This window comes from Urtica dioica, chromosome 7, assembly GCF_054948205.1.
Source record: "Urtica dioica subsp. dioica isolate 48M chromosome 7, U.dioica_male_clone48M_v1_H2, whole genome shotgun sequence".
Classification (NCBI taxonomy): Eukaryota; Viridiplantae; Streptophyta; class Magnoliopsida; order Rosales; family Urticaceae; genus Urtica; species Urtica dioica.
In genome coordinates, this window is record NC_142762.1 from 48,210,683 (window position 1) to 48,223,401 (window position 12,719).

Here is a 12,719-nt window from a genome sequence, read left to right on the forward strand (position 1 = left end):
TATCACTTATTAGCCACTATAAGAAATTTGCATTTAATAGCTTCACGAGTATGATAACATTGACAAGCGTTGAAATCATGCTGGCTTCGAAGTAAAGAAACGATGTGGTAATTCGTAAAGCGACCACTTTTTTATTTATTCTTTCATTTATCGTCCTTCTCAATCGCAGATATAACCTCCAGCGAAATTATACACACACGGCCATAATGAAACAACGTCACTCTTTCTCTCTTTGTATTTATATTCATCTATTTACCTATTATTTTTCCCTTCACGTGTGGGTCCCACCAAACCTCGGCCACTCGAATCACTCACGCAATACTCTATATATAGTATCACCACTTTCCCGTTACGCATAAATCAATCCCATCTTTCCCACTAAAATAAAAATAAAAATAAACTTAAACTACCATCTCTCTCTCTCTCTCTCGCTCTCGCTCTGTGACTGAAATACAGAGTTGTCGTAGAAGAGAAAGAGAAGGTAGACATTGGAGCTCTCTGAGAACCAAACTCTCTTCTCTCTCTCTCACCCAAAAAAAAAAAAAAAATCCACTCTTGCTGAAAATGGCTCAATTTCATCAAACGGCATTACTAGCTTCATTCGTATTGACACTCCACCTATTAACATCAGGTAACTAATTACTAACAGTAGAATCTTCCTTTAATCAAAATTAGTTGCTCACAAATGTATAATAATTATGAATTTAGGAGTGGTATCGAAGGATTTCGTGGTGGTGAACAAGTGCGACCACACGGTATGGCCAGGAATCCTGTCCAACGCAGGAGTGTCTCCTCTCCCAAACACAGGCTTCGTCCTCCAATCAGGAGAGTCCAAAACCATCACCGCACCGTCGTCCTGGGGCGGCAGATTCTGGGGCAGAACTCACTGCTCCGAAGACTCCGCCGGAAAATTCACCTGCGACACCGGCGATTGCGGCTCCGGCAAGATCGAGTGCCTCGGCGCCGGCGCGGCTCCGCCGGCCACGCTGGCGGAGATCACTCTCGACGGCCACGGAGGACTCGACTTCTATGACGTCAGCCTCGTCGACGGTTACAACCTCCCGATGCTCTTCTCTCCTCCCGCCGGCGCCGCCGGGCCGAACTGCTCCGCCACCGGATGCTACGTCGACCTCAACGAGGCCTGCCCTTCCGAGCTGAGGGTGACGTCAGCGAGCGCGTCGGGATCGGGCGTCGCGTGTCGCAGCGCGTGCGAGGCGTTCCGCGAGGATCAGTACTGCTGCGCCGGCGCGTACAATACGCCGGCGACTTGCAAGCCGTCGTCGTACGCGGCGATGTTTAAGAACGCGTGTCCACGCGCTTATAGTTACGCCTACGATGATACGTCTAGTACCTTCACGTGCTCCTCTGCGGACAGTTACACCATCACCTTCTGCCCATCGCCGAATACTAGGTAAATTTACGTTTATACCCTCATCCACTCCTTTTTTCCGTTTGTCCTAGCTCCCGGGTTTCTAGGCGTTAAAAAAATATGAACGTTGAACATAATTTTTCACGTTCCACGGCGTCACTTTTTGTTTTCTTTATTAGTGTTTTTTGTATTTTCACGTAGTAAAAATAGCAGACTTTGAACTAGAGTAGAAACGACGGGATTTTACTTAGAACGAATAAAATTAAACTAACATCCAGATTCAGAGAGAAAAAAGCAACATTTTTTATGTTTTTCTGTCCTCTATCTGGCCATTTTTTTTATGACGCTTAGTTGCATGGAATTCAAAAGTCAAATCTCTTTTTTCAATACGAATTTAGCGTAACATGAAGAAATTCGACTCCCGGCAATCTTTGACAATCAATTCCAAGTTGTCAGCTTTAAATTAATATACTCTTTTAACTAACATAGGAATTCATGGGTATTCTAGTCATTTTAGCTTCTTTTTTCTTTCACTTGCCGAATTGTTTTTAACGGAATAATCTGAGTGCGCCCATGTGTGCTTATGTAGTCTTTTTCTGATATTTATTTACATTTGTGGTCTCCAATGCAAGGTCTGAACTCTGAATTCTGATAAGAATATTGTAATATAAAATAAGAACTCTCAACACACAAAACAAAGCTCAAATCCCCACACACGTATTTCTCGTTCTTGGTAAAATATGTGTTAGTACTGCGAGCCTTTTGAGTAACGGTCAAGTTAAAGAAGAAACCTATAGCGTAGCTGAACAGAAATCATGATTTCATTGGCTCGTCTTGTCGGTTCTTTTTTTCTTTTACTTAATTATTTATTAGGTCTTACAACGGTAACTAGTAAAAGACCCTGATATTTGTGCATTTTTTCACTTTTTCTTTGCAGCTTAAAATCTTCTCAAGACGGACAAAATACGCAGATGACGAACTCGAACTCGAACTCTCCGCACATCAACGGCACAATGGTGTACGAAGGTGTATTGGAAGGCATCAACGGATCACCGTCCACGTGTCCCCACGTGATGACGACTTTGATCATCACCTTCGCGGTGGCTTTTTGGCCGTTCCTGCAAATGTGCTTTTAACTTCTTGCCCAACTTATTTGTGGGCCCCATACGTTTGGGTGATGATCATCGGAAGTCTGTGGGCCCCAGAAGTTCTTAAGGAGTTTCCCTGAGTGGACCTCCGTGACGTGGAAACAACTCATGATTGAAAAGGCTCACCGGTCAATTAATGAGTATTAGGACTTAGGTGAGCGAGAGAGAAATAAAAAAATCCAACTAAATCCAATTTAGTTGTACGAACGAAGACAGAAAACAAAAAATGTAGTGCTGGAAATTGAAAGAAACAGATGATCGAGGTGTTAGGTTGTACGTTTTAGAAAGAAATAGGAATTCTTTTAATAGGAAAAGAAAAGAAAAAGTTATCTAATTCTTTTATCTTATATATATATAATATAAATGGTGGGCTGGGATCATTTGTTTGTTTTTTTTTTTAGAGACGATGATATGTGTAACTACAAAATTTGGTGCTCGGAAAATGAAATAGTTAAATAGTTTTCGTCGTCAACTTGCTGCGTGTCACATTATCACTACTAAGCATGATGTTTTGTCTTTTATTTATTACTAGTTTTTGAGCCGTGCCACATACTATTTATCTGAAGTTTTATGTTTATTTAAAATTGTATTAGTTTATATCTTTTCAATTATAGATTTATTTTTTGTATATCTAGATGTATGATGAAAAAAAGTTACTGGAATGTTTATTACAAACATATTATTAGACTTTTTTAAAATTTTATTATTATGATTTAACAAAAGAAAGGTTAGTAGAATAATTTTATAAATTAATGTATACGTATTTTCCAACTGCGATACAGAATGTATCGTCTTTTGAAGCGTGTACAAGGCGTAAGCCTCAATATAATACATTAAAGATAATATAAATATTTTAAACGTAATATGTTAAAAATAATATAAACATTTTTCTCATTTTTCTTTCAATTATTCTCTATATGTTGAATAAAAAAGTTTAAAATGATGAAGGAGAAGTAACATCTCTTATCAATTATATATATTGTTAAAAATAACATGTTCTTATGTTTTATGTTTATATGAACAATCTCAAATTTCTATAAACACTTGTGATGTATATGATCACTTCGCTTGATAGAGAAGAAAAAAAAAATCATTATGAAATCAGTAACACATACACATAATTCACCATTATTTATAAATATTTATACTAAATAATGAGATATCTTTTAATATATACATCACATCGCTCAATCAATAAAAAATAACTTCACATTATTTTCGTTTCGTCATCATTTTTTCGTTTGTCATTTACTATTTTGTTATCGTTTTTTGTGTTGCTTATTCGTTTAAAAAAAACGAACACGAGACACGATGCTCCAAATTTGTAGTGCTTTCGACTTGATCCAAGTTGTGCTTGTGTTAATTTAGGTTTTATTTATTTATTTTATGTATGTTATTTTATTTAAGAAAAAGATAAAAATTAATTTTAAAAATCAATAAAATAAAAAACGATACAATATTTACGTATATATATATATATATATATATATATATATATATATACATTACTAGCACATTTAACTTAAGTCTCGAGGCTATTTTTTTTAATAAAACAAAACTTTGTATAAAATCTTAAAAGAAACTTGAGAACGAGAACTCAAGTTTTCAAGCTCCATATAAGTATAACACAACATTTGGAAATCAAGCCATATTTTGGACTTAAATTTAAATAAATAGGGAAAATAACACATATATACCATGTGTTTTAGTGAAATGTCGATTTTGACCTTTAGTTTTCGAAAATGTCGAGATCATACCATCTGTTTAACTAAAATGACGAAATTATACACTGAAATTGATAACAGTGTCACAAATCTCTCTTTCATAGATATTAACTCTTATATGAGAAAAACCGAATCAAATTCAAAACAGTATCCTAACTTCCAAATTTCTAATTTTGAAATAAAAATAGTTTTAAATTGAAATTAAATAATAAAATTCATATCTCCCAAGAGATGACTTCATTCTGTGTTTGAATTGCAACTCTGGATCATAGATTCTCTGTTCAAATCTATAATTTTGATGATTATCAACTGTCGATTTTTACCTTTTTGCCTCTTTTTACGTTCTTGACGATTAAGAGACTGTTTTTTCAAAAAAAAAAATAAATTACATATATGACTCGAATAAATAAAGATAATTGGTGTTTACATATAATTATTATAGTCAACGCCAATGAAAAAGTCAATAAAAAGAAGATTTGTAGCACTATTGTTTATTTCATGGTATAATTTCGTCATTTTAGTAAAACAGATGGTATGATCTCGACATTTTTGAAAACCAAAAATTAAACTCGACATTTCACTAAAACATAATGTATATATACGTCATTTTCCCATTTAAAATAGTGCAAAATACCTTTGACTTTTAATTCACTTTTTTTTTCTTTTTTTTTCTCTCCGTCTTCACTTAGCTCTCGAGCTCTCTCCTCAACTCTCCTCTCGACGCTGCTCTACGACCTCTTCCTCTCCGCCGACCTCGCTTGTGTCTCCATCTTGTCTGCCAGGTCTCTCTTTTCTGAATTCTGATAATGGACTTAGATGATGATTTTTGTTCGTGTATTTGGATTTTGGGGGATTTCGTCCTGGGTTTTGACTTACAAGTTTAGGGTTGCGTTTTTCTTACTTGAAACTTGAAACTGAATAAAAGTAAATGAAAAAGAAGAAGTCTTTATAACAAGTCCAAATATGCAAAGTGGTGTTCAAGCAAGGTCATTTTCCAGACCTAAAACGTACGTTACTGAGGCGTTTTACCGTTTCCAAGCCTCAGTACGTACGTTTTTTTTAAAAAACCTTGTTATAGCAGAAAATATTTGCGGTATATTCTCTCTTTTCTTGATCATGACAAAGCCGCGATATGATTGTGATTGTGATTGTGATTTTTCTTATCAAACAGAGAATGAGCAGATTAGCAATGCCTTCCGGTCTGAAACGGAAGCATCCAGAATCAAGCCAGCCATTATTGGGATCGCTAACAGAGCAAGAACAAGCTCTCTTCAAAGCCATACGAAGCCGAACCGACATGGGAATATGGACGCGGGACTTGAAGATAGAAACAAAGCTCCCCGACAACATGGTCAACAAATCTCTCAAAACCCTTCAAGCCAAGAAGCTGATAAAAGAGGTCATAACCATCCAGAACAAAGGAAGAAAGCACTACATGGCCACCGAGTTCGAACCCTCGAAGGAGATCACCGGCGGGGCTTGGTACGTGGACGGGGCTTTGGACACGGAGTTCATAAACTTGCTGAAAGAACAGTGCGCGAAGCTGATATACAAGCAGAGAGTCGCCACGTCAGAGGGAATATTGGACGCGATCCGGCGGAGCGGGATCTTCAAGGTCGAGTTCAGTGGCCAACAGATCGAGGAGATCGTGAGGGCTTTGGTTTTGGACGATGCGATCGTGGAGCTGAAGAGCAATGGGATGGGAGAGTTTGATTCGATCCCGGTCGGGAAAGTTTGCTATAAGTGTACGAGCAAAAGAGGAGAGCCGAGAATCGGGGCTATGGCTTCCGTGCCTTGCGGGGTTTGCCCGATGATATCTAAGTGTACGCCAGATGGCATTATCTCTCCCAATACCTGCAAGTACTACTCTGAATGGTTAAACTTCTGAACTTTATTATTTTTTTTTTTTAACTCTTGAAGTTTTTATTAGTTTGTGATTAGGAACACATAGATTCGAGTGTAAGTGAATTTCATTTCGTTACTCGTGTCCAAATCTCATGTATATTTGTATGATTGTGTTCAAATCTCATGATTCATTGTGTCCAAACTAACATATAATTACATAGGTAATTTAAGTAGCTAATCTGTATGGATCCATTTTTTTTTGCTTTTCTTCTTGTTTTTTTATTTATTATATTCAATCGCCGATTAACATATAATCACAATTTAGAGAATGTAAGTGTAGATGCTCTGCTATTGATTTCCTGGCCTGGTCATAATGATGTTTGCTAATCTTCTGTAAAATGGAATTTTGTGAAATAATTTAAGGGTTTGGCTGGAATTCGTAGTCGTTCTTTTATGAAATAATTTAAGGGTTTGGCTGGAATTCGTAGTCGTTCCATGGATTAACGCTACTTCTTTTGCACATCAGAGGTATTAGCACTGGAATTTTTTAATCCTGCTCGTATTTTTTTCTTTCACTAGCGTCCATTTGTTTGATTGAATCGATTACAATATTCATTATAGACTGAAGATTTGAAAAACTCTTCTTGCTACATCTAGCAAAAGAGAGAAATATTTTGTAGCAAAACAAGGAAAAATTTGTCCTTGTTGACAAAGAAATAGGTAGTTATAGAAGATATAAATGTGTTATGGTTTTTGCTTTTTTGTTATCAAGTATAGAGGTAGCCTTCTTTGTTAACTCTCGAGTGTTTATAAAATTGGTGTTCTGATAAACATAACAAAGTAAGTTATACTGAAAAGGTCCTCCAAAGCAAAGGCGGGTTTGTTGCTCGACGTTTGAGTAGTAAATACCACCCCTTGTGTTTTAAATGTCATGAATTTCCAGTCAATTTTTCTTGTAGAATTGCATAATGATTAATCAAGACAGAGAAGATGGTCCACCAAAGGACTAGTAACCTTAACTACAGAGCTTAGTCATATAAAATGGAGAAACATAGTAAAACATTTTGAAGCAACACAATATAACAGAAATTGTATACGATTCGTTAGGAACATGTTCCTACGAGTCGACATTGTTGCTACTTGTGTCAAAAATGCAGTATGAACACTAAAAGTTTGGAAGAAAACAAAATAAAAAAAAATAAAAAAATAAAAACCTTATCGAGTTTAGTAATATTGAATATTGATGACAGATTTCTAAAAAAACATTTTTTTCAGGTCAAATACCCTATATCAAATTATATTAAAAAAAATACATGACATCGAATTTTCAAACATAATTACCTAGATAAAATATCGATTGTATAATTTTCCTTCCTATAAACATATTTTAATGATTATTTTCATTTTTTTTTCTGTTTACATTTTATATTAGTTACGATTTTAGCAGAATAAAGGGTGTTTACAAATCGGTATTTAGAGAATTTTTGGAAGTTTGTATTTTTGGAATGAACATTATAAAAAACTGACGGTATATGGGGACAATTCCCTATAAAAACTAATTGGTCTATCGACTTTTAAAAGTTTATTCAACAAACACCGACTTTTAAAGTTATTTTCCTTAATGTTTTATTGTTTTTATTTTTATTGTTTAAATCAAGAGGACCAGCCCAGCCCAGTCTAACTCAGCTCAGCCCATATTGCTCTTTTGTGTGTGGGAAACAAATACAGCCATTGAAGCCACAACCAAATGAAAATTAGGGTTTAGTATCACGAAACCAACACCGTGCCGTCGGCGACGCTTTCTCTCAGCACCTCTGTCAGAAGTAACTATTTCCTTCATCTTCTTCACTGCGATTCTAACTCCGAAGCCATTTTCCGATCTCCAATTATTTCTCTTTTTTGTGCTTCTGAACTGTTGCTAGTCATTCTTTATAAAATCACATTATTGTATGATCTGTCTCTCTAGTCTATTCCATCTAGTTCTGTTCACTTTCAGCCTCACCGAATCCTTCATTCATTTGAATCTGCTATTTACTTCCCGTATTTATATGTTCGAACTTACGACCCATTTGTAGCTTGCGTTAGGGATTTAGTTTTTTTTTTTTTTTTTTATGTGTGAACGTTGTCGCAGACCTTCGAGCTATAACGATTTCTTCATTGACAGATTTTCATTTCGAATTCCATGAAAACAAGATTCATGCTCTGATATAATTATATTCACTCTAATTATGTTTGGATCGTCTATAAAAAGGCTGTGACTTTGATTTAGTCGGTGTAATTTAGAACTGTTTCCTTCACTGTTTCAGGCAATGGCTCCGAAGCAGCCAAACTCAGGGCTCATTGTAGGGTTGAACAAAGGTCACATTGTGACAAAGAAAGAACTCGCTCCCCGTCCCTCTGATCGTAAAGGAGTAAGTGTTTTTTTTTTTTTGAATCGCAAAATCAATAATAATCTCCAAATACATACACACAGACCTTAGACCTTAAGGGTTGTATTATTTGCTTGTGTAGAAAACGAGCAAGAGGGTACACTTTGTTAGAAACCTGATCCGCGAAGTTGCTGGTTTTGCGCCGTACGAGAAGAGGATCACCGAGCTTTTGAAGGTCGGGAAGGACAAGAGGGCTTTGAAGGTCGCAAAGAGGAAGCTCGGAACTCACAAGAGGGCCAAGAAGAAGAGAGAAGAGATGTCCAACGTACTCCGAAAGATGAGGTATTTATGCCTTATAATTACTCTGAAGCTTTTTTTTTTTTGTTAATTAAGTCGAAACGAGCTTTCTCTAACTTATTATCTCTTCCCTGCAGAGCCGCTGGAGGCGCGGAGAAGAAGAAATGAGGTGTCATTGGTCATGAGTTTTTTTTTTATTAGCTTCCTTGTTTTCTTAGTTTTGTGCTATAGTTTCTTACCTTGGGAATTGCTTGAAGCAATTTGCTTCCAGATTTTGTTTGTTTTAAACTGAGGATTGTCATATCACTTGTCATCTCAATTTAGTTTTCGTTTACCTTTTTGACGAGCCAAGGAAGAGCTTAAAAAGTTTTGCTTGTAGCTTAATGGAAAAAAATTGTATGTGTCAATGTGTTTTGTGGCTTTCAAGTTTCAAAATCAACAGAATTTAGGCAAGGCTTATTTAGTTGAGGGGAAATGGACACTTGAGAGTGCAGTGTCGTTTTGCTCTCTGCAAGTCAGATGTCGTATTCACCGAAGTTGGCCTTACATTTATATTTAACGTATAAATAAATACTTTCTAAATATGACTACGTCGAACATATTACGTTATCACACAAAATATGTAAAATAATGAAAGTGTTTTAGAGGCAGTATAGATCACTCAAAAAAAAAAAAAAATTGCGTAAGCAATGTTCACGAGGAAAATTCTAAGTATTTAGAAAAATACAACGAACATATAAGTCATTATACCGGCGAAGAAAATTCTTTAGAAAAAAAAAATGACAGAGAAATTCATCGTACAAAAAATACATCGATTATTTACGTTCATCAAACTTCTAGACTAGTTTATTACCATGGTTTCAAATTCAGGGAGACAAACTGGAAAAGAATTGAATTTCTAAACGCTTTGCTTCTGATTCAAATATCCCAACGCTTTATAGAGTACAAAGATGAAAGCTATCATCTAAAAAAGAGGGTAAAAGGTTAACAATATTTAATAAGAAAACGAGCATCCAAAGAGTGGTCTTTACTTACCCGCTTCTTTTTGGTTCATTTGACTGGTAGTTTGTGAAACTCTTTCTTTCTCTCTCTCTCCCTCTCTCTCTAAACTTACAGGTTACTCAAACTCTTTCATGGAAAACCATGCTTTTTTCTTTTCACTCTCTAAAACCATCGAAGAACGCGCTGATTCTTCACCGGAGCTCTCCTCCGATCACCACCACTGCCTTTGCTCCGAGCTAGAATCCATCCGCCGGTCTCACAAAGTTCTCTTCTCGAAATCTTCGGCCATGGAAGAAACCCTAGCTCTCCTACGGGGCGAGAGAGACGAGGCCGTGGCTCGGAATGCCGAGCTAAGCAGAGCCACCGCTGAAATCTCGAGGGCGAACGAGAGTCTTTCGAGGAGAATCGACAACCTTGAAGCTTCGACGAGGGATAAGGAAGATGATTTTTGTGTGAAAATGGAAGGGCTGAGAATTGAAGCTGAGATTTACAGAGAGAGAATCGGAGAAACGGAGGTCACGAGAGTAAGGAACGAAGAGATTCTGGCAGCGTGTTTGGATTCAGTGAAATTGGCGAAAGAGAGCTTGGTTATGACCGTCGAAGATATCGCAGAAGAACCGATTTGCGGCTCTGATGGAGTGAGAGCTAACAGTTCAGAGGGATCGGAGCTGAGCGAAGAACTGAACGCCTTTTCGAGGTTCGTTCTCGAGGTCAAAGAGAAGGTCGGATCGTACAGAGAGTCAAGGAAGATAGGGAAGAAGAAACTAGAAAACAGCGTGATGAGTCTGACCGAGGAAAATCGAGACATTAACAGTCTGCTTAGAGTTGCCTTGTTGGAGAAGTAATCTGTTGAGAAGAGGCTCAAGGGAAATGCCGAGCAGAAGAGTCGTGTTGCGATTCTTCACAGAGTCGGGCTCGGTTTCGGATTCATGACAGCAATCGGGAAGTTGTTAGCCTGGTGCGATCGATGGAAAATTTGATTCCGGTTTTTTTCTATTACTAACGCCCGACTATTTCGCTGATCAGTTTTTTTTTTTTTTTTTTCATAGGCTTCAACTGTGGAGAGGATTATGAAGAATTCACGGCTTGAAATCACTCAGCTGAGGAGGTCTCTGGAAGAATCTAGGTAATATTACACCATTAGAAACTCGGAGGGTTAAATTAGCAGAATCTGAGATTAGATTATTTTTTTTCACAGATCACACAGATCAGACGCTGAAAGGTTGCAGAGTCTAACAGAGAAACAAGCTAAAGATATCGCCGAAAGCTCAATGTACACCAAAGAGTTGGAAGATAGAGATAGGATTTTGAAGCAGGAACTAGATAGAACAAAGGCTTTTCTTGACATATCAAATGGGAAGCTCGAGCTGAAGAATGAGCTCGCCGCGGCGGCCATGGCTGCTCCAGGGACAATTCAAGGGATATGTATATATATACTTTCTTGTAGAACAGAGAACAATTGACAAAATCAAATTTATGTATTCACTATCAACACTTTAACTTAAACTTCAAACCAGAACCATAAATAAAAACATAACAACACTTATTAATGTATTTCAATATGACAAGGCAATTACATATTGCCACCACAGCCCACAAGGCAGATAGATTGTGTTCCCGTTGGTGAAATGACGCTCGATTTTGGGTTCTACATGAAAATGCCTTCTAACGGGCATTTGATTAAATTCTTCATTTTTATTTGCTTATTTTAATATTATTTAGATTTATTATTGAATTTGGGTATTATATCATAAAGTCTTAGATACCTAAATTTAATATGTTTTGAATTGACCTAAAATTAATGTTAAAGTATGTTTAAATGATAAGAACAATGCATAAGAGGCTATAAATCTTAAATTTAATCTTATAGATCGTCAATACTATTTTTTTAATGTGACATATTTAGCGGGTATCAACGTTTTTATTTCCAGTTTAAAAACAAGTTGTTGTTTCGTAAACAATTTGCCGTTTCTCTCTCATCTTCTATCACTTGTTTTAAGCATCCAAACAGATTGGTAAATCACGGAACATTTAATTTATTTTGAAAAATAATTTTTCAGACTAAAATAAATTAATTAATTTAATTGGTGAGCTATTTTTCTATTAAAATCAAACTTGTGTTAAATCCTTATAAAAAGTAAAAGATTGGATAATTGTAATAAATAGTTGTAAAATATAATCTTATGTGAAGAAGAGGAAAAGAAAGAAAGAAAAAAAGTTAAAGTTGCTAAAATAGGATTACGCTAATATACCCAAAAAAAATGGTTAAAAAAATAGTCAGCCAAAATTGGTTAAATTATACTATTAATAATAGTCGGCCACAATTCCATGTTTAGGCCCTCCCGACAGTTGTGAGGATAATTCTTGTAAGTTGTAATCGTATTCGTAATGAATTAAAAAAAATCATTACACAGGTTAATGTTCAAAAAAAAAAAAAAAAAAAAAAAAAAAGTTACTGTAATTAGCTAGTGCAATCCACGCCACCTTTTTATACTGTGACGTGGAACAGCATCTCTTTTTCGTGTATGTTAAAAATTCTAAAGGAGTTATGTAAATTAAATAAATTTTAAAATCCTAAAGGTGATGTTAGCTCTTTTTTTTTTATTTTCGGAAAGTGGTAATGTAATGTTAGCTCTTACTTTAGCAGGTTCCACTCTAAAAAAAGGGACCCCCCAACCTATCCAAATCCACAATCTTAGCCTAAATAGCTAAGATTCGATTACATAAAAATGAGAAAAAAGTATGCAAAGATTGTGTACCACTTATTTTCTTTAAATATACATGCACTCGTCTCGTTACTTACTAACTCAACAATTACGATTAGCTCATTCTCAAATTCTTAATATTTAGTGGTCAAATTATTAAAATATATATAATCTTCTAAACCATATGATTTGAATCCGGATTCTATTAAAATAAGTCACGTCATCATTTTGTTCAATTATGAATTTATATTTATTTAAAA

The 12,719-nt window shown here is 35.8% G+C and overlaps 4 protein-coding genes across 5 annotated transcripts; all 4 read left to right on the forward strand.

The window, feature by feature from the left end:
* The first annotated feature begins 345 nt into the window (after positions 1–345).
* LOC149392467 (thaumatin-like protein 1b) lies at positions 346–2,989 on the forward strand. 2 transcript variants are annotated; one of them, XM_089618473.1, is made up of 3 exons: positions 351–631; positions 709–1,411; positions 2,307–2,989. In XM_089618473.1, exons 1-3 carry the CDS (start codon positions 565–567, stop codon positions 2,503–2,505), a joined length of 969 nt encoding a protein of 322 aa, XP_089474599.1. In that variant the 5' UTR covers positions 351–564; the 3' UTR covers positions 2,506–2,989. The 2 variants fall into 2 exon arrangements, with proteins under 2 accessions (XP_089474600.1, XP_089474599.1); XM_089618474.1 differs by lacking the exon at positions 2,307–2,989 and having other exon boundaries at positions 346–631; positions 709–1,415.
* A 1,912-nt stretch (positions 2,990–4,901) lies between these two features.
* Positions 4,902–6,439, forward strand: LOC149392468 (uncharacterized). Its single transcript, XM_089618475.1, has 2 exons — positions 4,902–5,023; positions 5,413–6,439. The coding sequence occupies exon 2, from the start codon at positions 5,416–5,418 to the stop codon at positions 6,127–6,129; it is 714 nt and encodes a 237-aa protein (XP_089474601.1). The 5' UTR covers positions 4,902–5,023; positions 5,413–5,415; the 3' UTR covers positions 6,130–6,439.
* Positions 6,440–7,771: 1,332 nt separating this feature from the next.
* On the forward strand, positions 7,772–9,159 carry LOC149392469 (large ribosomal subunit protein eL36y-like). The gene is made up of 4 exons (XM_089618854.1): positions 7,772–7,909; positions 8,393–8,497; positions 8,598–8,797; positions 8,890–9,159. Exons 2-4 carry the CDS (start codon positions 8,396–8,398, stop codon positions 8,918–8,920), a joined length of 333 nt encoding a protein of 110 aa, XP_089474980.1. The 5' UTR covers positions 7,772–7,909; positions 8,393–8,395; the 3' UTR covers positions 8,921–9,159.
* A 726-nt stretch (positions 9,160–9,885) lies between these two features.
* On the forward strand, positions 9,886–11,338 carry LOC149392470 (uncharacterized protein At3g49055-like). Its single transcript, XM_089620116.1, has 3 exons — positions 9,886–10,712; positions 10,804–10,880; positions 10,953–11,338. The coding sequence occupies exon 1, from the start codon at positions 9,886–9,888 to the stop codon at positions 10,597–10,599; it is 714 nt and encodes a 237-aa protein (XP_089476242.1). The 3' UTR covers positions 10,600–10,712; positions 10,804–10,880; positions 10,953–11,338.
* Positions 11,339–12,719: the final 1,381 nt, after the last annotated feature.